General features: G+C 26.5%; 5 protein-coding genes across 5 annotated transcripts; 2 read left to right on the top strand and 3 right to left on the bottom strand.

Moving 5' to 3' along the window:
- The first annotated feature begins 151 nt into the window (after positions 1 to 151).
- LOC124911481 (uncharacterized protein ycf23-like) lies at positions 152 to 1891 on the top strand. The gene is made up of 8 exons (XM_047451976.1): positions 152 to 419; positions 496 to 561; positions 635 to 709; positions 798 to 920; positions 1051 to 1140; positions 1219 to 1326; positions 1420 to 1542; positions 1620 to 1891. Exons 1-8 carry the CDS (start codon positions 213 to 215, stop codon positions 1752 to 1754), a joined length of 927 nt encoding a protein of 308 aa, XP_047307932.1. The 5' UTR covers positions 152 to 212; the 3' UTR covers positions 1755 to 1891.
- Positions 1892 to 2149: 258 nt separating this feature from the next.
- On the bottom strand, positions 2150 to 3952 carry LOC124911770 (urease accessory protein G). Its single transcript, XM_047452283.1, has 7 exons — positions 3814 to 3952; positions 3533 to 3727; positions 3395 to 3455; positions 2876 to 3077; positions 2675 to 2796; positions 2479 to 2583; positions 2150 to 2397 (listed from the first exon to the last, which is right to left on the bottom strand). Exons 1-7 carry the CDS (start codon positions 3882 to 3884, stop codon positions 2314 to 2316), a joined length of 840 nt encoding a protein of 279 aa, XP_047308239.1. The 5' UTR covers positions 3885 to 3952; the 3' UTR covers positions 2150 to 2313.
- A 4169-nt stretch (positions 3953 to 8121) lies between these two features.
- On the bottom strand, positions 8122 to 8520 carry LOC124912926. Its single transcript, XM_047453561.1, has one exon. The coding sequence runs from the start codon at positions 8518 to 8520 to the stop codon at positions 8122 to 8124; it is 399 nt and encodes a 132-aa protein (XP_047309517.1).
- Positions 8521 to 16876: 8356 nt separating this feature from the next.
- On the bottom strand, positions 16877 to 17329 carry LOC124912927. Its single transcript, XM_047453562.1, has one exon. It carries the CDS (start codon positions 17327 to 17329, stop codon positions 16877 to 16879), a length of 453 nt encoding a protein of 150 aa, XP_047309518.1.
- Positions 17330 to 25520: 8191 nt separating this feature from the next.
- LOC124911827 (calcyclin-binding protein-like) lies at positions 25521 to 26930 on the top strand. The gene is made up of 5 exons (XM_047452350.1): positions 25521 to 25680; positions 25852 to 26022; positions 26176 to 26415; positions 26496 to 26555; positions 26630 to 26930. Exons 1-5 carry the CDS (start codon positions 25570 to 25572, stop codon positions 26738 to 26740), a joined length of 693 nt encoding a protein of 230 aa, XP_047308306.1. The 5' UTR covers positions 25521 to 25569; the 3' UTR covers positions 26741 to 26930.

Below are 26930 nucleotides of genomic sequence, written 5' to 3' on the forward strand. Positions count from 1 at the left end.
TTAGTCTCCTTATATACAATTATTATTTAAAGAAAATAAGAATAAAGGAAAATTTAGTAATGTTTTAATGAGTTCCTTTTTACAACAAAAAAATTACAAAATATCTTTTTTTTTAATTAAAAGAAAAAAACATTTTCAATTCTCAAGACCTTATCATCTGCAATATCGGCCATCTCCTTCGTTAAACTCCCAAACCCTGTTCATTGAGAAAGATGAGCTCTCCAATCTCCATTTCCATGGCATCAAGCTCCACAACCCTATTGATGAAACCCAAACTAAATCATCTTTTAACTAACCGTTCATTTAATCCAAATCGCCCCTCTTTTTCTTCAAAAAGAGTTTCTTTCCGTATAGATGCCGTCCTCTCAGACACCAAACAATTAGTCCTTAAGGATTTCCATGAAAGAAGAGCTCTCAAGGTCTCTCTTTCTTTCTCTCTGCATCAACATTTCACTATTTTCTACATTTCTAACGCTTTTATCCGTTTGTTTGCAGATAATTTCCGGTTTACAGAATCTGAACAGAGAGAATGTCGCTTCTGTTGTTACCGCAGCTGATAAGGTTAGCGAATGAAATCAATAACAATGATAATAGATATCATTTTAGAACTGGGTCTTTGAAAATTTTGATGCAGGGTGGAGCAACTCATGTGGATATTGCTTGTGACCCAGATTTAGTGAAGCTTGCCACTACCTTGACTTCACTTCCTGTACTAATTTCTTTCTATGAAAACCAATTTTGCGTTTAAACTAGTGAATTGAATTGAATTCCTAAACATGGGTGCATTTTCTTTGCAGATTTGTGTGTCATCTGTTGACCCTTCTGCTTTCTTAGCTGCGGTTGAAGCAGGAGCATTGATGGTTGAAATTGGAAACTATGATTCATTCTATGAAATGGGAATTCTTTTCTCTCCTGAACAGGTCTTGTTTGTTTTGTATAGATGAAGATTTTGCTAATGATTGTGGAACAAGGCTTGCATTCTTGACTACTTTTACGATATTTATTCATTGTTTATGTTGAATTTGGCTTAGCTTATGTTTGTTTGTATAGATAATTGAACTAACGAGAGAAACAAGGAGAATTCTTCCTTCGGTGACTTTATCCGTGACTGTGCCTCACACGCTTAGCCTCCCGGATCAAGTAATCAATGGACTTGGTTTTCAGTTTGTCAATAGATTAAAAATAAGTTCAAGATTCTTATTTGAATGATATGAACAGGTTAAGTTGGCTGAGCAGTTGGAAGAAGAAGGAGTTGATATTATCCAAACTGAAGGAGGGAAATGCTCTAATCCTTCTAAAGCTGGTGTTCTTGGTTTGATTGAGAAGGTTAGTTATATCTAATCATAATAAAGATTATATAGAAGTTGCTTCTTTCTTCATTCTTTATTGATTTTTGTTTTTTTGCTTTTTGCAACTTAGGCATCACCGACGCTATCAGCTGCATATTCGATTTCCAGGGCAGTGAAGATACCCGTTATGTGTTCATCTGGTTTAAGTGCAGTTACTGCTCCAATGGCCATTGCTGCCGGAGCTGCTGGTGTGGTATGTGAAATAAAGATAAATTCTAGTTTCAAAATCTTGTGGGGATGAATAATGACAGATTTGTTGTTGAATTTCAGGGAGTGGGCTCGGCAATTAACAAGTTGAATGATGTTGTGGCTATGATAGCCGAGGTTAGAAGCATTGCTGACTCGATGAATCTTTCAATTCCAACAGGAAGAAGCTCAGTAGAGAAGAAGATCACACAACTTTGAGACTGCTAAAATTTTGGTTTTCTATCTTTTTAAGTTCGCAGTTCCATTTAAATGTTGTTTTTCAACTTAGATGGTTTGTTAACACTAACATCTTCTATTGTGCACTGTCTATAATTAAGTTATAATTGTTTGAGATCCATGTTTGTTAAGAAAATTTTCATGAATTGTGCACTATCATGTAATCACTTATTTCTTAATGAAATTATAGTTTCTTAGCAAAAATATTAGAACCATCAATCATCAAACCTGAATTGTGCATTAATACGTTTAGACATATTATAAACGTATTAAGACTATAAACACGAAAAATGAATTGAATAAAATTTAGTTTGTCTAAACAATTTTTTAGTTTGAATTACTAAACTCATATAAAAAACCATAGTATTTGAATTGAATTAATAAGAAGAGTTAAGTTTATCCATTTATTTAGTCAAAACATAGGCAAACATCCTATTTAAGATACAAAATCCAACAATAGACTGACTGAAAAGTAACTGTCATGGATTTATTATTATATTTAAGCTACAAACAAACAGATGATAAAGAGAATTGAGATCAATCAATGTTTCACATTTCCAGTTGCAGCTTCCCAAGCCGGGATTATATGGTTTACTATTTCCTCCACACCAACACCATGTTTCACCTAATCATATCAAGATCATCAGAAAAGATCCAAAACCTAAATTGCACAAAATAAATGAAGAAGAAGAAGACAGACACAAACCTGCGCAAACACGAATGGACCTCCATCTCGCATTCTAAGCGCATCGCGCTCCATAACTGTCAGGTCAGCTCCGACTGCATGTGCAAGATCAGTCTTGTTTATCACCTATGATCAAAACAAAAGAAAAAAAAAAATCAAACATTCCAATTCTATTATTTAACTCTTTGTCAAATACAAAACCAAAGCAAAAACATACTAGGAGATCAGCTTGTGTAATGCCAGGACCACCTTTCCTGGGTATTTTATCCCCAGCAGAAACATCGATTATGTAAACAATATAATCGGCAAGTTCCCTGCTGAAGTTTGCAGCCAAATTATCTGCGCGGTTTGTCCAAAATCAAGAACCAAGATTATCCAAAAACATTTTATTATCAAATTTTGAATATTTATTAATTACCTCCACCAGATTCGCATAGCAATATGTCTGTTTTAAACAAGTTGGAAAGCTCTTCAAGAGGGCCTAGATTTATACTGATATCTTCGCGAATTGCTGCGTGTGGACAACCCCCTGTTTCAACAGCTCGAATTCTTTCCTCAGGAAGTGCCCCATTCTTTACTAGAAATTCACCATCTTCCTTTGTGAATATATCATTCGTCACCTGAAATCAAATTTTAACAATTCTATTAAGCATCAAACAGTGCATTCTACTACAAGAACTTGAAATATGTTGAAAATGAAGACCCATATTTTCCAAGTAGAAAAATGTCTCATCTTTCACCAAGCTGGACAGTTTCAGACTTTCAGTCCTTCATTAAGAAAAAATTTCAATAACAGTTGAAGAATACATATATGAACACCAAAAAAGCTCTAATTAAAAGGTGGAAGACAACAATTCCTTCAATATGCAAACTTGTAATGTAATGGTTTCAAATGAGATGAAAGATTACAAAAGACAGAGTAATAGATTATACATACAGCAGCAAGACTGTATTTATCCCTCAGGTATCTACACAAAGCCAACATCAAAGCTGTTTTCCTGTCAAACAAATTTCAAAGGAATCAAACATAAGAAATATGCTTAATTGATTGATAGATAGATAAATAGATAGATACCCAGTTCCAACAGGCCCACCAATCCCAATTGTGAATGATCTTTCCTTAAAATCTCTATTAGTAAGAGGAGGGGCTCTTCTGCTAAAGTAGCCAGGGGAATAGATAGGTTCATGTGAATGCGGCGCCAAACCATCATGGCTATGGTACACTTTCCCGTCCGGCCCAACCCACGAAGAGTCCTCCCCATGGTTGTGACTGTGAACAAGATGAACACAATTAAGATTCTATGAATTCAGATCTGAAACAACAAAAATCCAAGAATAAAGAAAGACAACTCATACGGATGTTCGTGGTCATGGTGATGATGTTCGTGATCATGGTCATGGCCGTGATTATGATCCTGAGAAGCCATTGAATTGAATCTGGTCTGCTGGATTTCAGAGTGACCCAATCTACAAAGTGACGACTATGGAAATGGATTACACTATATAATAATAGATGAATGAAATGCCCTTGAATATTATAAAGTATTTTAATTATTGCCTCAATTTTTTTTATATTTTAAATTATAAATTTTAAGACAAAAGGACAAGTAATAATTCACAAATGTTTTAAAATCAAGATGTCCTGCAATGAAACTTGTATTTTGTCATAATTTATGACATAATTAAGATAGTATTGACAAATTACTAGAAATAATAAAATTCAAAATTGGATATGATTTTTTCTTTTATATATATATACTTCAATCACCATCAAACTTCATACATAACAATATGATAAAATATAAAAAAAAAAAAATAGATGTGAAAGTAACCAATTTTAGAAAGAAAACAATGTTACTAATATTTTGGTTGCCACTTATACAGGGTGAAAAATAAAAAACTTTAAATATGACCTATTATTTTTTGATTTTTTCTCTCTATACGCACAGAGCCATAAAAATCTCTTTTATTTGTATAAAAAAAAAAAAAAACTTAATTTTTTTTCTCTTTATCTAGGTGAACATGACCACAAAAATATCTTAAACATGGTCATTAAAAAAAAATTATAAATCTTCCGTACCCATTTTCTAAAAAAAAATTATAAATAATATTTTTTTCTCTCTTATACATGGATACAAAAATCTTCGATCATTTTACGACAAAAATCTACCTAAAAAAATCTACTAACATGACCATTTTTCAAATAAAAAAATAATTTTTTTTTCTCCCTTCTACACATGGGCACAAAAAATCTAAAAAAATGACAACAAAAGATATGACCACCAAAAATCTCCCAATCCATTTTATAAAAACAAAATATAACCATGGTACACCATATCAATAATAAATTATTATAGGAGCGTAGCTACACCAAAAACTATGGTGGACTATAACTCTGGGTGGCCCAGATTAAGGAGTCCAAACTCAGTTCAATTTTTTTTTTTTTTTATTATAATGACCCAAATTGAGGAGCCCAAACTCAGTTCAATTCTTCTATTTCTTCTCTGTTTCTTCCCTAGTTCCCAACTTCTTTTCTTTCTTTTTTCCTTCGTAAATTAGAATTCTCATCGGTCTTAATTTTGCCCTAATTTTATAGTTGTCTTGCCTAGTTGCCTAATTGTCTTGCTATAATTCAGAGTTTCAGACTAAACGAAGATTGTATTTGTGGATACTGTCTGCCTACTAATATGTTACAAATTTACAATATTTAATATCTATTCATTTTTTTTTTTTCATTTTTCTTGTATTTTAAGGTTCTCCTAGATCCAAAAATCTCCCAATCCATTTTATAAAAACAAAATATAACCATGGTACACCATATCAATAATAAACTATAACTAGGAGCGTAGCTATACCAAAAGCTATGGTGGACTATAACTCTGGGTGGCCTAGATTATGGAGTCCAAACTCAGTTCAATTTTTTTTTTTTTTACTATAATGACCAAATTGAGGAGCCCAAACTCAGTTCAATTCTTCTATTTCTTCTCTGTTCCTTCCCTAGTTCCCAACTTCTTTTCTTTCTTTTTTTTTCCTTCGTAAATTAGAATTCTCATCAGTCTTAATTTTGCCCTAATTTTATAGTTGTCTTGCCTAGTTGCCTAATTGTTTTGCTATAATTCAGAGTTTCAGACCATAAACGAATATTATATTTGTGGATACTGTCTGCCTACTAATATGTTACAAATTTACAATATCTAATATCTATTCATTGTTTTTTCCATTTTTCTTGTATTTTAAGGTTCTCCTAGATGATTTTTTTCATTTATAACTACATATATTATTTCTTTTATAACTTTTTTTTAACAGGTCAGTTCTTTATGATTTTTATTTCTGGCTACGCCTCTGAATATAACGTCAAATACTCTTTATAAAAAAATAAAAAAAAACAAGACAAAATTGATATAAAAGATATTATAAAAGAAAAAATAAAGACGAAATCTTATTAGTTTAAACATAAAAGTATCTTAAATTCGTAATGATCGCAAAATAAACGAGAATAATAGGATAAAAATTCAATGAGCCAAGAAATGCCAAAACAATAGTATTATAATCTTATTTTGTTTATAATTTTTTCGTTTTTAACTCTTTCCAATAAAATAACTATTAGACTTTTGGGTTGATTAATTCAAAATTTTAGGAACTTAATATATTTTTTCAAAATGTTAAGAAATTATTAAGAATTTTTAGGTATAACTCAATATTTTATAAATGCAAATTCAAGACAAAGAACAATATTAATAAATTAATATTTTTAAAATTTAAAATGTAGTAAAATTGAGTGCATAACAAAGTTTTATGGGATCTACATCTTTCAAAATCAGTATAATTTATCAAACTAGATGATTGAAATTTTTTAAAATTGTAGAACGAAAGTCCGAACCAAAAATTAAAGTTATGGTTTAGTTGAAATTGTTTAAAAAAATATACACCTATAATAAATGCGGACAAAATATATAGAGTTTATATTATTAGTTGGTGGACAATTAATGTAAGACTATTATTTGAAAAATAAAATGAAATATATACCGATTTGGCAAGTGATATATTTTGATTTGGTTGAGTTTAAACATAGTACAGATTAACCTAAATAAATTTGTTCCCATAATAGTTAAAATTTTAAAAAATACATAATTTAGTTACTTGATGCCTAAATATATCTTAATAGTTAAAACTATTTATCTTTATGCCTAAATATATCTTAAATAGTTAATATATTATATTTTAGATATATTACAAATATTTTTAATAATATTATATTATATTACAAACTATATTATATACAATGTCTTCAGTGACCAAGAACACTAAATTACAATTAAAAAAAGAAGAATGAAAAAAACATGATGAATTAATATCCAAATGACATCAAAATGTTGATAAATATACAAGTATATAATATAAAAACACAAAAGATAATTTGTATTTTTAGTGTGATTTAAAACCTAACTACAAAAACATTGTAACCCATAAAACACTCTAAAGAAAGCTCAAAACATAAACATAGAAGATGTTGAATCCAAAACAACAAAACCTAAATCCAAATAGTTTTCATATCCAAAGAAAGACTTAAAACCCAAAGAAATATCATGCATATATATATTTACATAACAAAATAGACCAAGACAACATACAAAAAAGTAAATTCAGGCACAAGGCACAAGACAAGAGATGATATATCTTCTTTCTCTTCTAAGCCTTATAATTCTTCTTCTTCTTCTTTAATTTGATGAAAGTTCCATCATCAAAATGTAACAGGGGCATCCAAGACACATTGCCTCCCTTACTTTCGTCGACAAATAGTCGCACCATGATAATCGACATTTGTCAACCAACTCAAAATTCGAAATAAAAAAGAAAGAAGAAAATGTTTTGTTTCCAGCTTCTTCCTCGTAATCTCTAACTAAGACATGGCGGAATGTGGCTAAGAATGTTTTTGCCAACTCTGTCTCGGACCTCCCCCAAAAGGCATGAAGTTCTTTGTTCGAGTGTCGGCGCCAATGTCCTGCAAAAAAATAAAAATTGAAGCTTACACGGTTGTAATTGAATGCAATAAATATTTGGTTGTGTGTTTTGATTCACCTTCCCATGCCTTGGATTGAATGAGAGTCCGGGTAGACACTAGGGTTCACGGCAAGTGACGAAGCCACAACCATTACATTTAACGCGTTCTAAGTCTTTATTTATTTTCAATGAACTATGTGATACATTTCATTAAAATAAAAATAAAAATAAAAATACATGATATATATTTAGAAGATATGACTTTTTCTTCAAATAAGATTTAGGTTTCTCTAAGTATCCTTCTTTGACTGCTTCCTAAAAGACATCTTGGCTTGGTCTAAAAAGACACATATATATAGGACATGATGACACCATTGAACATCAATTCACTATGTAACCTTAAATAACTTGATTTCATATGTTTCAATAAATGATAAACTTGAAACCATAATATTAATTAATTATAGTATAGTATTATTAGCATAACAATAATAAACTAAACAAAAGGTACATTTTGCTAGTTAGAGTTTTAGCGAAATCTTAAAATTGCATGCATAAATAAAAAGTAACTTATTCTCCTTAGGCCGAAATTATTCATCATGGCATAATGATTTAATCACCAAGTTGGTCTTAATCTTGAAAGGCAGATACCGGAAATGTTTTTTATATTCCAACAGGGGTACAAAACGTGATATTCTTTGGGTCGGGTATGTTTTCCATCTGGATCTCATTAACGGGGATCCACACCAAGAATTCTCTTCCCTTGACCCCAGTAATTGCCCGCATTCGTCGATCCTCCAAAAAGGCAGTGATCTCAGTGTCGAACCGGACGAGTTGTCCGATTTGACGAAACTTGTAGTAGGTGGGCTTCTTTTGTCGCATCCAAATGAAACCCGTGGACTCATTGAACCCCAACTCTTCCATGTTGTCCATTGGGAGAAGCCCTATCGGCATTTGCAACCGCTCAAGGAACTCCCTTGATTTTCGCCTTAACTCCATCGAGTCCCCATCATAGACCTCTGCGTTCTGCCTTTGCATTGCTATCAACTGCTCCTTGGTCATTCTTATATACCTCAATGTATAAATTAAAACTACTTTGGTAATTTGCAAATGAAAGGATTGTTATTCTTGTTTATATAGAGGTGGCGGGACACTCTAGAAGAAGGATAAGATGTAACAAATTAGGTTAAGTTACATAAATATCACTCCTCTTATATGATATAGACAGCTTGTACTATGTTTTATTTTATATATTAGGAAAAAAAAACATTTCCTTCTTTCTATGCATTCTCTATTATTAGTCATGATCGATCTATTGGTTGGTTGGGAGTTAATATTATAGTTGAAATTGGAAATAGTCCTATCATTTAAATTAAGAATTGGAACTACAACCATTCTAATTAAATTTTATATTAATTTTAATTTTCAATTACATTATTAACATTTACCCATGTAAGAATTCTAATTACATATATATTTTTTGATTTATCTAATAATGCTCTATAATAAGAGTTTTGATAATGTTATTACAACTCTTTAGGTTGTGAAACTCATTGATCTTCTTTAAGATCTCCATTTTAAGATCTCCATGCTCGTTAATTTTTATTTTTTTTTATCATTGGTGAAATATTTTGTATTGTGCTTTCTTTTTTTAAAATGTTTTTCTTTCGATTTTATAATGCTTTTGTCGTTAAGCTTAAACGACTCTCATTTATATCATTTGCATAAACTATTTAAAAAAATATTTATTAAAACAATACATTTATAAACAATATTTATTAGTTAATTACAATAATATAATTTTAATTTGTCGGACCAGGACAAACTTCCCCTACTTCAAAGAGAATAGACCAACCACATCAAAAGAAAGTTACATCTTTGAAAATGCTAGAAGCCAATTTGAAATAATAATAATAATAAATAAAGCAACGCCTAATTTCGAGCCAGAAGCTTACCAAATTACACCGTGAGATTAACTACAATGATTTGAACTTTGAAGGGAGTTGGACTTGGCAGGCACACCACGATGAGTTGCGATAGTTTTGATCTTAACTTCTCCGACCACGAGCAATAATTTCCATGTTGAAAGAGAAATTTTTGAGCTGTATTTTTTTAATGTAATTTTCTTGATTTGGTATCTTTCATTAGTTTTATGATAAACAATATCATTGTATTTGTTGGGTGTCTTTTTTTTATAATTACACAATCTTTACAAATTGTTGTTTAATAAAATGGTTGAAAAAATTAATATAATATTAATCTATGAGAATCTAATCCTCTCATTTAGTTGATAAAAGTCTTTGAGCTAAAAAAGTATTATATTCATATTCAAGTACATTAAAATCTCATAATGAAATGAAAAAAGTCGTGAGAATAAATCTATTTATTAGCCCCTATTAAAAGGATTAATTAGGGATGTTGTGGGCATAAACCCACTCACAATTTTTTTATTTATTTTTTTAACTTGTTTTTATTTTTATTGTAAGAAAATGAAGCTACCCTATTTTATTATCTTTTTAAATTTAATTTTAAAATTTTCTTTCCATCTCTTTATTCATAATTTTTTTTTTTCATTTTTTTTCAAATCAGACTCTAATTTCTAAACTAGTCTTTATATAGAAATAGAAAGATGATTTAACATACTAGTTATAATATATCTATATAATAATTGAGTAATACATATTTTTTTTCTTTTAATATAAGTCATAAAATTAAAATTAATGAGCCCAACATTCTTGACCAATCATTTAATGCGCCTTCCTTTATTTATGTACTAGGTTGGTTGGTAATCATAATAATAATAATATATATATATATATATATATATATATATATATATATATATATATATATATATATATATATATATATATATATATATATATATATATATATATATATATATATATATATATATATATCAAACAACCGTTTAAATTAAACTCAACCCAGTAAATTGAATCGAAAATCAAAAAAGACATTTTATGAAATGGCAAAACCTAACCCAACAATTTAGATACTCGATTTAGTGACTGACAAATCGTAAAATTGACCACCTAAACAATATTTTCTAATAACTGAGTTTTAAACAATTTAACTATAGTAAAAACTCTTTAAACTAATATTCGGTAAATTATATACTCTCTAAAACAATAAATTTATCCGGTCCCGACTTAACTAATGTAAAAAATTGAAAAACTAGATAAAATAATAAGATAATATTTTTTCGGGAGATACTTTTATAATTTTCAGTCACAAAAAAACCATAAATTAATAATTAATGTAATTTAATATTATATATTAAATTTGCTTAATAATAAATTCACATTTTTCTTTAGTTTACATTTTCAGTAGAAATTCTAAAATCATTTAATAATTCTAAAATCATTAATAGTGTTTAATAGTATTAAGTTTGGAGTAAGAACTATGGATTAATTATATTTAAACATTTGAACTGTTTTTATCAACTTCATACTCATTCTCCATTTATAAATGTAAAAGAATCTTGAACATGAGCATCTCCAATAAATTGCAAAACCAAAACTAGTTACCTAGTAAAATACATATTTATTCTATTTATTCTCTAAAATGACAAATGTTTCATTTATTTTAAACTTAAAAACATTTTAAATAATAAAAAAATGTGGGAGAACTATGGTAAAAAAAAAAGCGAACATAAAGATAACACAAGTTGTGATAGATAAATTGTAGTGTTGTTTATTGTAATATGTGATTATAGTGTGATTTGACCGTTACCATTTAGAAATTTTTGGATTGTTTATTTATTCTTACAATTAAAACTATTAAGATTTGTTTAGTTTATTCACCTTACATTTTAGGCTTCATTAGAAGTTAATTTTTTTTCTTTTAAATAAAAATAAAATGGAGAAACCATAATTAATGTACTCAAAAGAATAAAAGCACTATTTTTATTTAAAGGTGAAATATATGTTTAGGATAAACTCTCTTATATATATGTCTAAAATTGTAATAATTTGAACAACATAATTGAAAGTTCAAAACATATTTAATGAAAATAAAATCAATTTGAGTCTCATATAATAATTCAATTAAAAAAACAAATCATATATTTATTTATTTTTAAAAAAACTGAGTTCAACTTCTGCCCCATCATGTGTCCCCTCAAACGCCTAACCACATTAATATTGGCTACCTAAGACATACGAAATTGAATTCAGTTTCTGTATATTCAACCAAATGAAGATTTATTAATAAAAAAATAATTTAATTAAAAATAATTATATTAAAAATTATATTTTATTATTCTAAATCAAATCAAATCAAACATAATATATCTAATGAGTAATGATATACAGCACCCTTATACAGCAACTTCGCATAACACCTACCTCATTTGGAAAGAAAAAAAAAATATTTTTCTCTCTTTTGTGTTTTTTTTAAGATATATTTTCTTTTTCTTTTCAAATGAAGTAAGTGTTATGCGAAGGTGCTGTATAAGAGTGTTGTATATATCATTACTCATATCTAATATATATATTGAGTAATGATATATACAACATCCTTGTATAGCACCTTTGTACAGCACTTACCTCATTTAACAAGAAAAAAAAAATATTTTTCTCTCTCTTGTATTTTTTTAAGATATATATATTTACAGATATATATATATATCATTACTCATATATATTTATAAGTAAATTCTCTATAATAAATTAGTCTTTTTTATTATGTTTTAACTTTCATATATATATATATATTTTACTTCATAATTTAAAATATTATTTCACAAGTCAACCAAAAGTAAAGACTTGGTACTGGTTTATACATTGATTGAATATAAAAATGTTTGGTTGGAGAATTTAATTCAATAAATTGATTCTATTCATCCAATCTCTTCACATATTTATTTTTCCTCATTCACTTCCCCTCCCCTTTTCTCTCTATCTATTTATTTTTTCACTTTTTCAATTTTTATTTATAGTGTTTGCACTCATCTATACTTAATAATATTTATTTTTGTTGCCTTCTATTCTTAAAATAATGTTATACATAAATTTGTAATTGGTTAATTTCGTCACAAGATAAAAGATAATAATTAGCATATGTATATCTATTAGCGCATCATTTTGAATTATATTAGAAAATTCGGCCATAATAATTAATTAAAAATACAGTTTTAGATCAAATAGGAATAAAAAATTAAATATAAAACTTATTAATTAATTTTTTTATTCCAACTAATTATTTCTTTTTTATATATAAATTAGATGTATTTTTTAATTAATAAATAATAATAGAAAGTGTGAAAAAAATTAATTTATATTAATTTATATATAAATTAAATATAAAAATTAATTAAATCGTGCAAATAAAATACCATAATAATAATCTCTCACCAAATTAAACACTATCAATTACATGGCCTTACCTAAACTACACTTTTTATCAATTATATTCATTACATCTATCCATTCTATTTTTTTTAAGTATAACATACATGAACTGATCTACTACACTAATAAATAAAATAAGGAGAAATTACTTCATAATTTCATAATTGTTTTTTTAATGTAATTCACTCTCGATGAAATATTTACTTAATTTGTCTCCTTATTTTTTTTAAATTCACTCCAAAATATTTTTCTTCTGAATTTTTATGTCCCTCCAGTGAGAAAGAACATGCACTGTCGGGTAGCTGAAGACCTCGTTTGCATTAAAAGCACATGAAAAAGATGTGGATTTAATTTCATGCAGGTCATTCATAAATAAGATTGGAATAGGTCGTTTTGGTCTTGTTTACAAGATTGGATTGGATAAGATTATTTGAAAAAATTATTTATGGAATCATGCATGCGCGCATGTGACTAATATATGGGATTGTGAGACTTGTAACAAAGGAAATCAGTGAAAGGGATATATACTTAATTCACCTATATGATCGGCTAAAGTAATAAGGTTTGAATTTTGTAGATAACATTTAATAACTAAAATATATATTATTATCCTAATACAAAACTATTATATTAAACATAATCTAAAATATTTAATTTTGGGGGGGCTTATGCTATATAAAACAAATACAATTCAGGGTATGCTTATTTCTGAATAACACAATGATATGAAACAAACAAAGTAAAAAATTGTCATGATAAGACCAATGTTAAGAGTTCTATTCACTAAATTTGAAATATCTTTCAATTTTGTTGTAAAATGTATTTTTACATTTAATTTTGTTTGAAATTGTTTATTTTATATTTATTTATTTTAAATTGTTTCTTATATATTTATTTTTGTTTGAAATTAATTTTTATATATTTATTTTTGTATGAATTATACCATAAATATCTAAAATCATTTAAAATGTTATAAAATCGTTAATTTGTATTGAAAATAATCATAAATTCCTCTTATACGTGATATATCTATTTTTATTTTTTAAATCTTACACAACTTTTTTATATTAATTTTAAGATAACTTCTTCAACTTCATTATTAAACAACGATGCAACTGTGTCATGTTTCATTTATAGACAACGGTGTTACAAACTAAGGTGACGACGGGTGTTATCGTATTTAAATATTGTGAGTTTGTATTGTACCCCCAAAATCATATTTAAAAATTAAAGAATATTGATGTTGAATTAGATAATATGTCCCATAGTCATATAATTAAAATGTAATATCATAATAGAGATTATGAAATATAAAATATTATATCATAATAGAGGTGTTCAACCAATCGGTTAACCAGTTAAATAGTTTAAATCTTATTTTACAAACCGATTAAGCGTTCGGTATTGGTATCAATTTTATCGGTTTTGGTTCTATCCGTTCCGGTTGGTTAACCGAGAACTGGTAACACTAAATTTTAAATTAAGTATTAAATTTATTAAATGAACTTAAATAATTGGATGAGTCCACATTTATTGTAAATGGTAAAATAAAAATTAGATGAAGACTTAAGTTAAATTAAAATAAAAACCTTAGAGAACAAACTCTCAATTTTGTTTTCAAAACTTTAAGCTTTCCTCTTGTTTATATTATGCTATTAAATATAAATTATAAAATATATATACATTATTAAATATTATAATATATTTAATATTTACAAAAATAACTAATATAAATTATAAAACATAAATATATAATTAAATCATTACAAGTTTACCGGTTAAACCGTCAGAAAAAATAATTCAACCAAAAATCGAACCATTTAACTGATAAAAAAACTAGTTAACTAGAACTGCTAAAACTAGTTAACCGATAAATCGGTAAACTACCGATTCGATTATTAGTTTTACGATTTTTTTGCACAACTCTATAACATAATATAAAACCCATAATATGTTTGAATCGATCAATTAGACAAAATTTACATCAAAATAGTGACTATCATTTTATTGAGAATAAATTGAGCGTGATAATGAATGTAATTTGATTTGAAGATAAAATTATTTTATTAGTCAAAATTATCAATAATTCAAATATAATAAAAACAATTCAAATATAATAAAAACAACTTGCTTAAATTTTAATCGATTGATAATTTTAAAATAGTTATCAAGATGAATACATTTTAACCCTAAAATAAAAATGAATCATATTTAAATTTAGGTTATTCATTGAAAGAGTTTAATTATATCAAACAAAAATAAATATAAAATGGTTAATTCTAAACAATAATAAATATATAAAAATGTCTTCAAACAAAACTTTTTATATAAATGTATTTAAAACTTAATTAAATATATATAAAATATTATACATATTACTTTTTTTTAGTTAAGTCTCTCAATATCACAAATATATATAAATTGAAAATTTATTATTTATAACATAAGTTATATATATATATATATATATATATATATATATATATATATATATATATATATATATATATATATATATATATATATATATATATATATATATATATATATCAACCAGCGTATCTATTTTTATTTTTGAATTTAGACTAATCAATTTATTTATATAAAACATTTAATATTAGCTCAATAGAACTAAATTTTAAGTAAAAAAATATTTTTTCATAAATTTGAATTGGAAAAAATAAAATATAATTATTCAAAAAAAAAAATCATGACATATCATTATTCATATTTAACTCTATTATAGAATATGAATATTTTAACTATTAGATAACTTATAATTGTTAAATTATATTTATAATTTTGTGTATCAATATATAAATTAAAATAATTCAGAATTAACCCATTTATTTAAATATGACAAATATCCATTCAAACTAACACATGATGACAAATCAAACCGTGAGATTCAAACATTGATCCTTACTATGAAGATTTAAACAATTGAACTAATTTAAATTTTGATTTATATTTATAATTTTATTTGATGTGTAATTATCCACCAGTCAATTCTATATATTTACTCTGATCAGAAGAAGATTCAAATAGTTTGTTTTACACAATTATCCTTTTTTAACATGTTATATATATATATATATATATATATATATATATATATATATATATATATATTGAAAAAGGTAACTAATATTGTAATTAAAAATTGATATATTAAATAAATAAACCATATAATTAAACAAGATCCTCACCCTGTTCCAATGTATAAAAAAGCTTTTGGGTTAAAAAATTGTTCGGTTCCGTTAATTTTTTATCGAAAAATAATTCCAACAGTTCATGTCGATTTCTAAAATCTTCATCCGTCGGTTAACAGTTAAATATCGGTTCAGTTTGATATTTGGTTATAAAATCAGTTCAGTCAATTTATCAGTTTAATCGTTAAAATAATAATAATAATAATATATATATATAATAAAGTAGTAAATAAAAAAATTATATATAATATAATAAACTAAAAGAATGAAAAATTTATAAAAAATTATGGATATTATTTTGTACAACTAGACTAGAAATACATATAATTAAAAAAAATATAAAAATACGTATATATACGGTCGGTTGATTTATTTATCAATTATTTAATATTTAAACCGCTAACTAAACCAACCATGGTCGGTATAGAAAATTATAAACCGATTAAAATTCGATTCGGTCGATTTTTTGGACGATTCAGTTTGAATTTTTCGATTTTACTTATCCATAGTGAAAAAAAAATATAAGGAGAATTAGGGGAATAAGAGATTATTTAATATTAAATGATTTTTATCATCAAATCATCCTTACCTTTATTTTAAAATATTAAATACTAAATCTAAATAACTCACAAAATAAATCAAATCAAATTAAGTAAAGGTAACCACTTCTTTATTTTGAGTCAAATAAACTTATTTAAGACAAGTCTCAAAAAGTTAGAACATACAACTAGCTGTGTAATCTTCTAATTCACCTTCATTGCATAATGAAAGTTTAATTTATTATTATCACTATTATTATTATTATTATTAATTAACCTCATCGACTATTAATTATTCATTAGGGTGGATACGATCATCTTGAAAGGCAGATATTGGAAACGTCTTTGATATTCCCGTAGGTGTACAAAAAACAATCTTCTTCGGATCGGGTCGATTTTCCATATGTATCTCGTTTACGGGAATCCATATCATTAGCTCCCTTCCCTTAACTCCGGTTACTGCCCACATTCGTCGCTCCTCCACGAAGGCGGTGATTTCGATGTCGAATCGAACGAGTTGTCCAATCTTCTTGAACTTGTGGTCCATTGACCGTTTCTGCCTCATCCAAATGAAACTAGTGGCTTCGTTGAATCCCAATTCTTCCATATTGTCCAATGGGAGTAAACCAATTGGCAAATGTAGTCTCTTGAGGAACTCCTCCGATTTCTGCTTCAGCTCAATTGAATCTCCACTATAGATCACAGCGTTTTCTCGATGTTTTGTTATCATTAGATTTCTCGACATTTTTTTAAGTTTCTAAAAATGTTGTGTATTTGATTGAATGTTTTTTTGTGATGAAAAATGGTAGGAGAGTTTCTTAATTTATAGAGGTGGCGGGAAGGTGTATACAAGTATACGATTAAATTACGAGAATACCCTACTTCTGTAATATTTTGAATTTGTCAATGGTCATTGGGTCAGGTCAAGACTATTATTTTTATTGTTACTTTTCTTAATATAAATTTTTTAAATGCTGTCATATTTTTAATATTTATTTATTTTATAGAAAAATATATTTGTGATATGATATAAAATAGATCTCAAGGGTTTGAAAGGTATACATATAAATTAGAAGATTTAGAATAGTATAATTATGTATTTCTATACATAATAGTAAGCAGTTAAATAAGATAATTAATAATTAGTTAGATCAATTTATTCTTTAATCTCCTCTTCATTTCTCGTTGCATTTACAATAATCTTTTTTCGGTTTTATCTACTAATTTAACATTTGGGGATTAATATCTAATGATTTTAAAGGTATTTGAAAAGTTGATTTTTAAAGTTTTAATATATATATATATATATATTAATAAATGTATGATAATTAAAAGAAAGGATATTTATTGTCAGTTTTAATATACAAATTATTATTTTTGTCTCAACAAACTAAAAATTTGAATTTGAATATTGTCTATGATAACCTTTTGTCATAACATGTGTTAATTTAGTTTTGTTTCATCCTCAAATGAAAATTCTTTTCACATTTTTCTTAAGGCTTGATTTTGTATGGAAAATTCAAGAATATCTTGCTTGAAGAAGAATATTGGCCTCCAATAAAGACCAAGGATGCAAAATCAGAAAGAAAAAAATATTAAAGAACAAGTATTTATGGAAAAAGACAAAACTAAATGCCAATAAAATTTATAAATACTTCTTATTTTTAGTTCAGATAAGAATTATAAACACCAATTAAGTTTAATTTTAAAATATATATGATTAATTTGGATCAATATTCGAATAAAAAAATAAATAAAATTCCTAAATCTATTAAAAAAGTTATTAGTAGATAATTTTAAGGAATAGATGCAATAAATAAATTTATTTTTTAATCTCTTTATATATAAAGATACTTAATTCTTAAAGTGTTCGGATTGCCGGGTCGAGAGCTGTGATTAATTTGGATATATATATATGAGAATAAATTGATACTTGAGCCGGATTGTGGGTTGACCCGCCCAAAACTTAAAATGGTTAAAAATAAAATTAAAAACGCTATAAGTATGGTTCAAACTTGCAACCTAACAAAACAAATACAACCCCTTAACCAAATAGGCTAATAACACTTTTATGTTTTAAATTTAACACTAAACTTGATGAACGCGGAATATTTTAACAGTATAAGTTTAACTTTTTAACTAACTAATTTATATATATATATATATAAAAATAATGATGCTTAATTTTTAAAATGTCCGGATTAGTGTCGAGAGTTGTGGTTAATTTGGATATAAATGTGAGAGTAAATGAATATTTGTGCCGGATTGTGAGTTGATTCACCCATAAATTAAAAACGGTTAAAACTAAAATAAAAAATGATATCACATTATTATTATTATTATTATTATTATTATTATTATTATTATTATAATATTTATTTCACGCTTTTTTATATTATTATTGCACGATGTTGTATTGTCATTTATGTTGTTTAGTTGGTCATTTATGTTGTGTATTTGGGAGTTGAGATTGTTAAAGAAATTGATTATTATATTATTATTATATGAGTGAACAGTCAAATGAGTCAAAAGTGATGTAAGATAGATGGTGTTCAAAAATAATAATTCATAGCAAATTCTTTCTTTTTCTTATTTAGTCATAATTTTGAATTAATTCTTAAGTCTAAAATTCGAAATTGTTGTATTCTTATTTTCAACATAAATGGAACTAGCAATGCATATGTCATAGTTTTTTTTTTTATAAATAATATATTTATTTATAAAGTTGATAGTAAAAGTTAAATTTAAGTATATACTAATTAAAAACTTTACATTTATGAAAATAAACCGAATCAAAACATTAACTTTCATTTTATATTTTTTAAATGGTTAATTTTATTAAAAAAAAAAACAATACATTATTTGAGACAATAAAATAAAATAAAAATTACAAAAACATGAAAATATGAAAGAAATACAATCACGTTATATTATCGAGCTCGTAGATACTCAATAAAAAAGATTAATTCTCTGACCAACTCCACCATTTTTTGAGAACGAATCTTAAAAAGCGTCGTAATAATATAATTATGAATGATACGAATCAAACAATTACAATTTTTGAATGTTAGTTGATTTTTCTACCACCATAACCTTTAAAAAATACATTAAAAAATAATTGGGATAATAACTCAAATACGTAGTCCTACCACAAGAGTTATATTAGACCAAAATTCTCAGCAACTACTCAAAAGACAAAGATTTGGGTATCACCAAGTGAATCTCGGTTATACTCCATAAAAGACTATAGATATTAATCACACATTGTCAATGCAAAAATAAATGATTTTCGATTCTACAATTTTACGACACATTTGATAACAACTTACATAATGAAGTCAATACAAATTCAATTGTGAATGCTAGGGATGGCAACGGGTACCCTACCCGACGGGTATTTCTACTTCTATCCCCATCCCCGATTTGTTGGGTACCCGATCCCCGACGGGTACCCCATTACTCGATTAAAAATTATAAATATAGGAAAGAAAAAAACAAAATTTTAATAAATAATTTTAAAATTAATAATATAGAAAATGTTAAAAGTACAAATAAAAACATTACTTACCAATATACTTATTTTTGTAGATCTTTAAGAAGATATGGAGAGAAATGAGAATAAAAATTTTAAAAAAAAATTAGAGATTGAAAATGAAGAACATGAGATAGAAGTAATATTTTATTATTAAAACAAAAGTTGATGTTGAAGACTAATATAAAGAAATATTCTTTTGGGGAATATAATAAGATCAAATTAAATGATATATTTATGATATAATTGTAATGATTAACCATTTAAAAAGTCACACATAATTAAATTTTAATAAAAAAATAATTTTAATATTAATATAATCAGGTATCGGGTTTGGATTTCGCACACTTTTCATCCCCGACCCCGTACCCGAACGGGTATCTTCTCTCCCTCCCCATATCTGACCCCGACCTCGAACCCGATTTAAAATACCTGAACCCGACTATCGTGTACCCACGGGTATTGGCATACGGGTACTCATTGCCATCTCTAGTGAATGCTTTCACTTTGACCGTATTTTTGTCTAAGTATATATATATATATATATAATATAATATTAATAGATGAGAATAAATAAATGTAAAATTTGATTGACATTAATATGTTTCAATTAGAGATTATTTCGATACATACATTATTGTAAAAGTCGTAGCATGCTTAAAAAAAATATGTATAGTATTGAAGGAGAAGTATATTTGAGCAACAATATATATAATTAAGTAACATTTTTGTATTATATATCTATAATATATATATATATAATGCTTAATTTTTAAAGTGTCCGGATTGCCGGGTCGAGAGTTGTGGTTAATTTGAATATATGTGAGAGTAAATTGATACTTGAGTCGGATTGTGGGTTGACCCGTCCATAAAATTAAAACGGTTAAAAATAAAATTAAAAATGCTATAGGTATGATTCGAACTTGCAACATAACAAAACAAGTACAACCTTTTAACCAACTAGACTAATAACACTTTATATTTTAAATTCAACCCAAAATTTGATAAACGCGTGACATTTTAACAATATAAGTTCAACTTTTTAACTAACTAATCTATATATATATAATGATGCTTAATTTTTAAAGTGTCCAGATTGCCGGGTCGAGAGTTGTGGTTAATTTGAATATATGTGAGAGTAAATGGATACTTGGGTCGGATTGTGGGTTGACTCGCCCATAAACTTAAAACGGTTAAAAATAAAATTAAAAATGCTATAGGTATGGTTCGAACTTGCAACCTAACAAAACAAGTACAACTTTTTAACCAACTAGGCTAATAACACTTTATATCTTAAATTCAACCCAAAATTTGATAAACGCGTGACATTTTAACAATATAAGTTCAACTTTTTAATTAACTAACTTATCTATATATATATATATTGATGCTTAATTTTTAAAGTGTCCGGATTGCTGGGTCGAGAGCTGTGGTTAATTTGGATATATGTGAGAGTAAATGGATATTTGGGTCGGATTGTGGGTTGACCCGCCCATAAAAAATTTACCGTAATATTTTTTTCACAGTTTTTTATATTATTACTCGTGCAAATACACGGAATACATGTTAGTGTTCAATAATAGAACATGATTACGCTTTGAAAACAAATTATATTGTCATTTCATCAATATTGTTGTAGTTTATAATTAAATGCAAATTTAATGATAGTTTTAAATAGTTTCTATTAGAAGTTTAAACATGTGTGAGAAATTATCTCTATTTTATTTTAAAATATTAAATTAATTTTATTATTTATCTAAATAACTCACTAGTAAATCAAATAAAAAGTAACTAAAAGTAACAATTTATTTATTCAAATAAACTTATATGAGACTCACAAAATTAGAAATGCAGCTAGCTAGAATAATCTTCTAATTCAGCTTCAAAGCTGAAAGTTTAGTTTATTAGTACCATTATTATTAATAAATATTGTCTACTATTAATTATTCATAATAAATGTCGTCGTGAAACTTCATAGAAATTCTTGTTGGTGTAAAAAACACGATATTCTTTAGATCGGGTCGATTTTTCATATGAATGTCTTTTACGGGCATCTATATTATTTTAATTGTTACTTTTTTTAATATAAAATTTATATATGCATCATAATTATAATACTTATTTTTTATATAGAAAAAAACCATTGTGATATGATACAAAATAGATATTTATGAGTTTGGAAGTTGAAACTTATAAGTAGATTAAAAGATTTAGAATATTATAATTGTGTATTTCTAGTATATAATAATAAGTAGTTAGATAAGATATTTAATTAGCTAGATTAATTAGATCAAATTATTTTTTAATTTCCTCTTAGCTCTTACAATAATATTTTTTGATTTGTCTTATTTGTCTGTAAAGTTCAAAAATGAATGATTTTTTTGGATGAGTTTAAGTCCGTCCCAACCCTAACATACATTTGATCCTAAGATAAAATTTTCTTTTTTTATAATGACATTATCATTTTTTTATATTACTTTAATATATATAACTAACAAATGTCTTTCCTCAATTTTCTTCAGGAATTATATATAATATATATATAGTTTTGACTTACCTATAATACTATATTATACTAAAATATTGTTGTTGGTGCAAATGAATCAAGAGCGCTCACATGTTTATCGACCCGACTCTATATAATTTTTTATTCGAGGTTGAAATTATCGAATTTGAGCCGAATTCGAATATATTCAATAATATTTCGACTCGAACTCAAAACCAAAATATTTTGTTCGGTTTTTCATGAGTCACTCACGAATTTTTATCTAATATTTACACATTATATTATATTATACTATATATATATGGCTCGATATTGTTCAAACAATTCGAATCGAGCTCGAGTTCAAACTTCACTTCGAATCAAACTCAAATCCAAATTTTATTAAATTTCGAGTTTCGAATTGGAATAGAATAACATTCATATTTTTCGAATTCGAACTCGAATATCAATGCTTTTGATATTATTCGGTTAGATTCGGTTGGTTGGCACCGCTAGTTAGGATCATTTCTAAATATATAGATAATACATTATATTGTTCATATCAAAATTTAAATGCATAAACATTACAAGTTTAACTACTAAATGTTATATATGTCACAAAAATTGTGAAAATTTAAAAAAATAAAAAAATAAATTATTTGATAATTTTAATCAATTAATTATGCATTATTTAACAAATCATTAAATTATGTTTTCATATTTTAACATAAAACTTATTTATTTACCTATATATCAACCTTATACTAATCTATCATTACAATTATAAAAAGTATTTTTTACTAAAAAACATTCTCATAAATGTAATATAAAGATTTTTTTTTTAACTTTCTAATTTGTAATGTATTTTAATTTAAAGTAAAATATAGCTAAAAAAAACTTCTCTTAAGGATTCAAAAATATATATTGCCTGGAGAAGAATATTGGCCTTCAAACAAGACCAGAAAAAAGAAGAAAAAAATTAATAAAAGTATTTATACAAAAAGACAAAAATATAGATGTCAATAAAATTCTAAATACTTTTAATTCTGTATCTAGAATTTTAAATTCAAATAAGAAAAATACTAATATTTAAACATATTTCAAATATGATTAATTTAAAGCAATCTTCAAATGAAAGAATAGACTTACAAAACACATGTTTTCAAATAAGGATCACATAAAATTATAGAATGTGATAAAAATGTATTAATAGATAATTCTATGAGAGAGAAATTATAAATAAGTTTTGAATATGACTAATTTCCTAATTTATTTTTAGTGGCATTTAGGTAATAGTGATTGGAAGTTGCATATTATAATTACTCAAATTATGCTAAATATTCAAAATTAAGAACAGTCAAATGAGTTAAAAGTGATGCAAGATTGATGATAATAGTAATTCCTGACTTTGCCATGTTTGTTTGGTTTGGGAGAAAATAGTTTATTTTCTTATTTTATTCACAATTTTTTAGTTAATTCTTACCATCTAAATTTTAAATTATACTTCTTTTTTATTTTTGAAATAGAGTAACTCAAATATAAAAGAATTGTATGTTTTTTTTTTTTTTTTTATAAAAATGCTCCTCTAAATATTTAATAAGTTTCAATTATGTATATGAATTATTAAGTGAAATAATTTTACCATTTAATTTTAAAATTTTATTATTTTGCAAAGCATACAAAAATATGAGTGATAAAGGAGGAAATCTAAGGAAGTATTGAAGAGAATGCTTACCATCACATTATTATTGATGAAAAAATGACTTGAATGAATTACTAAATAATTTTTTAAACAAAAAACTTATTTACAAGAAGTATGATTTATTAGTTATTTGATGAGTAGAGATATGGAGGGAATTTGTTTCGAAAGAATGATGTGTCACCACATTGTTGAAAAAATAATAAAGGATAAGAGAGAAAAGTGAGAAAATTTGTTATTCTTTTAGCGAATCAGATTACGCCACGTCATTCCTCTCAAATTCTTTCTCCCAAATTTCATCCCTCAACCATTTTTCAAATTTTATATCATTTTTAATATTTTATTCAAAAAAATTATGTTCTAAATTTTGCAATTTTTTTTTTATAAAATTGTAGTTAAATTATAAATTAAATATAAAATTTGAGACAATAAGATCACAATTAAATTTTCATTCTTTTCAGAACCGTACATGAGATTTTCACTTCATACGGTTTCTCGTTCAATTCTTTCAAAGTCATTGGATCATTTTCTTTGTTCGAAAATATCCTCACTTCCTCCACTCCATCTCGAAGAGTAATTAAAACCAATTTAATCACGTTTTCATGTTTCAATTAAACACTTTTCACTTTTATTTTGAATTATTTTTAAAAGAAAAAATTATTCTTTTACCAATCACAATTTTCTGATAAGAACCATAAATATTTCTCATCAAAACCACCTAATTATCTAACAATTAAGTATTTTAAAATATTCGAATTAGAGCTTAATTAAAAAATGACTTGTTTAAAAATAAATAAGTTAAAATCAAAATTGAGATTAAATGTTTTGTTTGGTAGAAGTTTATCTATAGATAATTATTTGAATTTATGATTAAAATTATTTTGTACTTGAATCATTGTGATTTTTTATAATTAGAAAAATTCTATGATAAATTAAAAACAAATACAGATGGATAACAAACACTAATGATATATTAAATATTAAAATTGGTTTCCATTTTTTTTTTTTTTTGAATATTTTCACTAATTATCTAATAAGTGTTATTAATGATAAACTTTCAGCAACTAATTCATCCAATATAAAGTCTAAGGGCCAAAGAGCAATTTGCTGTCCATTTGTCTAGAACCTTCGACCATCTTATCCGGGTAAAAGAAAAAAAACCCTAGAAATAGATTCTAGCACTTTCCAGGTTATCCTAATTATCATTCTTAATAGCGATTGTCTCTTCGTCATCCCATTTCGATTAATTCTCATCTTCAAGCTTTGAAAATGGCGGACGATTTGCAACTCGATTTGCAGGAGCTTCGTACCCTTCTAAGCATCGCTAAGAGGCCCCGCGTCGCCTCTCTAATTTCCTCTGAAATCCGTAACTTGGAAGAGGTATTGGTTCTTTCCTTTAATCTTGAAACATTAGAACTGAGAATAGAAGGGAAATGGTTGTTGAATGTGAATATTTTGCTTTTAATAGTAGTGGGCTTCATTTGAAATTGGAAATATGTCTGTTTTGTGTATCAAAGATTGCTTATTTCAGCTGGGTTTTCGATTGTGTAGAAATCAAAAGAAGAAAATGCTTCCTCTGTAGAAACCCAAGTTCCGGTTCCAGCTTCAACTCCTATTCCCACACCAATTCCCATTTCATCTGTTAAAGCAGTATCTGTCCCTGCACTGAAGTATGTTTCAATTGACACTTTCAGCTGGGATCAAGATAGTGACAAAGTTAAGGTAGGGTTGTCTGATCTCATATTGCCCTGTTTTGTTACCAATTCTTTTCATGTTGATCATTGTTATATATGTTTTGGCAACACAAATTAAACTATGATATGGGTTGTATCCAAAAGATTACTATGATTATGAAAAAAGAGTTATATTTTCCAGATATATGTCTCTTTGGAGGGTGTTGACCAAGAGAAAGTGGAGAAGGTTTTCAATACCATGTCAATTGATATCAAATTACATGATGTCAAAGGGAAGGACTATAGATGTGTTATTTTGAAATTGAACAAAGAAATTGTTCCTGAAAAGTGTAAGCTGATAGTTAAGCCCAATAGGATTGTTATCAGCTTGTGGAAAGCTTCAAAGGGTAATTGGTTAGATTTGCACTTCAAGGAGGACAAGGTGAATGTAATAATAGTATTTATTGATGAACAATCAATCAATATTCAATACCCTCTTTTTAATTATGGACACTTTTGCAGCTTACACCAAATCTGGACAAGAACCGTGATCCTATGGCTGGAATTATGGACATGATGAAGGTAAGAAATGAATAGTATCCCGAGTTTCTTGCTCACTCTTATGATATGGAATATGTTGTTTTTGACATATGCAGAACATGTACGAAGGTGGTGATGAAGAAATGAAACGAACTATTGCTAAAGCATGGACTGATGCTCGATCGGGGAAAACTGCTGATCCTTTGAAAGGATACGGGAAGTTCTAAATGAAAGCAATAGAACTCAATTTTGGCATGCTTTTTCAGCAATCTGGTTTTAGAATATGAAGTCTAAAGTATGTGGTTTATGTTTTGTTGATCATTCACTATCACATCAGGAATGATCAGAAGTGTCAAAAAAAAAATGATGCTTTAATTGTGGTTTTGTTAAAACTATATAAGATTGGTATTTTGCTAT

This window comes from Impatiens glandulifera, chromosome 8 (assembly GCF_907164915.1).
Source record: "Impatiens glandulifera chromosome 8, dImpGla2.1, whole genome shotgun sequence".
Lineage (NCBI taxonomy): Eukaryota > Viridiplantae > Streptophyta > Magnoliopsida > Ericales > Balsaminaceae > Impatiens > Impatiens glandulifera.

Coding starts and splice junctions, on each gene's coding strand:
- LOC124911770 (XM_047452283.1), bottom strand. CDS start 3,884: ATGGCTTCTCAGGATCATAATCACGGCCATGACCATGATCACGAACAT. Junction 3,078..3,394: donor ATAAATACAGTCTTGCTGCT/GTATGTATAATC, acceptor ATTTGATTTCAG/GTGACGAATGATATATTCAC. Junction 2,398..2,478: donor GTCCATTCGTGTTTGCGCAG/GTTTGTGTCTGT, acceptor TGATATGATTAG/GTGAAACATGGTGTTGGTGT.
- LOC124911827 (XM_047452350.1), top strand. CDS start 25,570: ATGGCGGACGATTTGCAACTCGATTTGCAGGAGCTTCGTACCCTTCTA. Junction 26,416..26,495: donor TGCACTTCAAGGAGGACAAG/GTGAATGTAATA, acceptor ACACTTTTGCAG/CTTACACCAAATCTGGACAA. Junction 26,556..26,629: donor GAATTATGGACATGATGAAG/GTAAGAAATGAA, acceptor TGACATATGCAG/AACATGTACGAAGGTGGTGA.
- LOC124912926 (XM_047453561.1), bottom strand. CDS start 8,520: ATGACCAAGGAGCAGTTGATAGCAATGCAAAGGCAGAACGCAGAGGTC.
- LOC124912927 (XM_047453562.1), bottom strand. CDS start 17,329: ATGTCGAGAAATCTAATGATAACAAAACATCGAGAAAACGCTGTGATC.
- LOC124911481 (XM_047451976.1), top strand. CDS start 213: ATGAGCTCTCCAATCTCCATTTCCATGGCATCAAGCTCCACAACCCTA. Junction 710..797: donor CTACCTTGACTTCACTTCCT/GTACTAATTTCT, acceptor TTTTCTTTGCAG/ATTTGTGTGTCATCTGTTGA. Junction 1,141..1,218: donor CGCTTAGCCTCCCGGATCAA/GTAATCAATGGA, acceptor TGATATGAACAG/GTTAAGTTGGCTGAGCAGTT.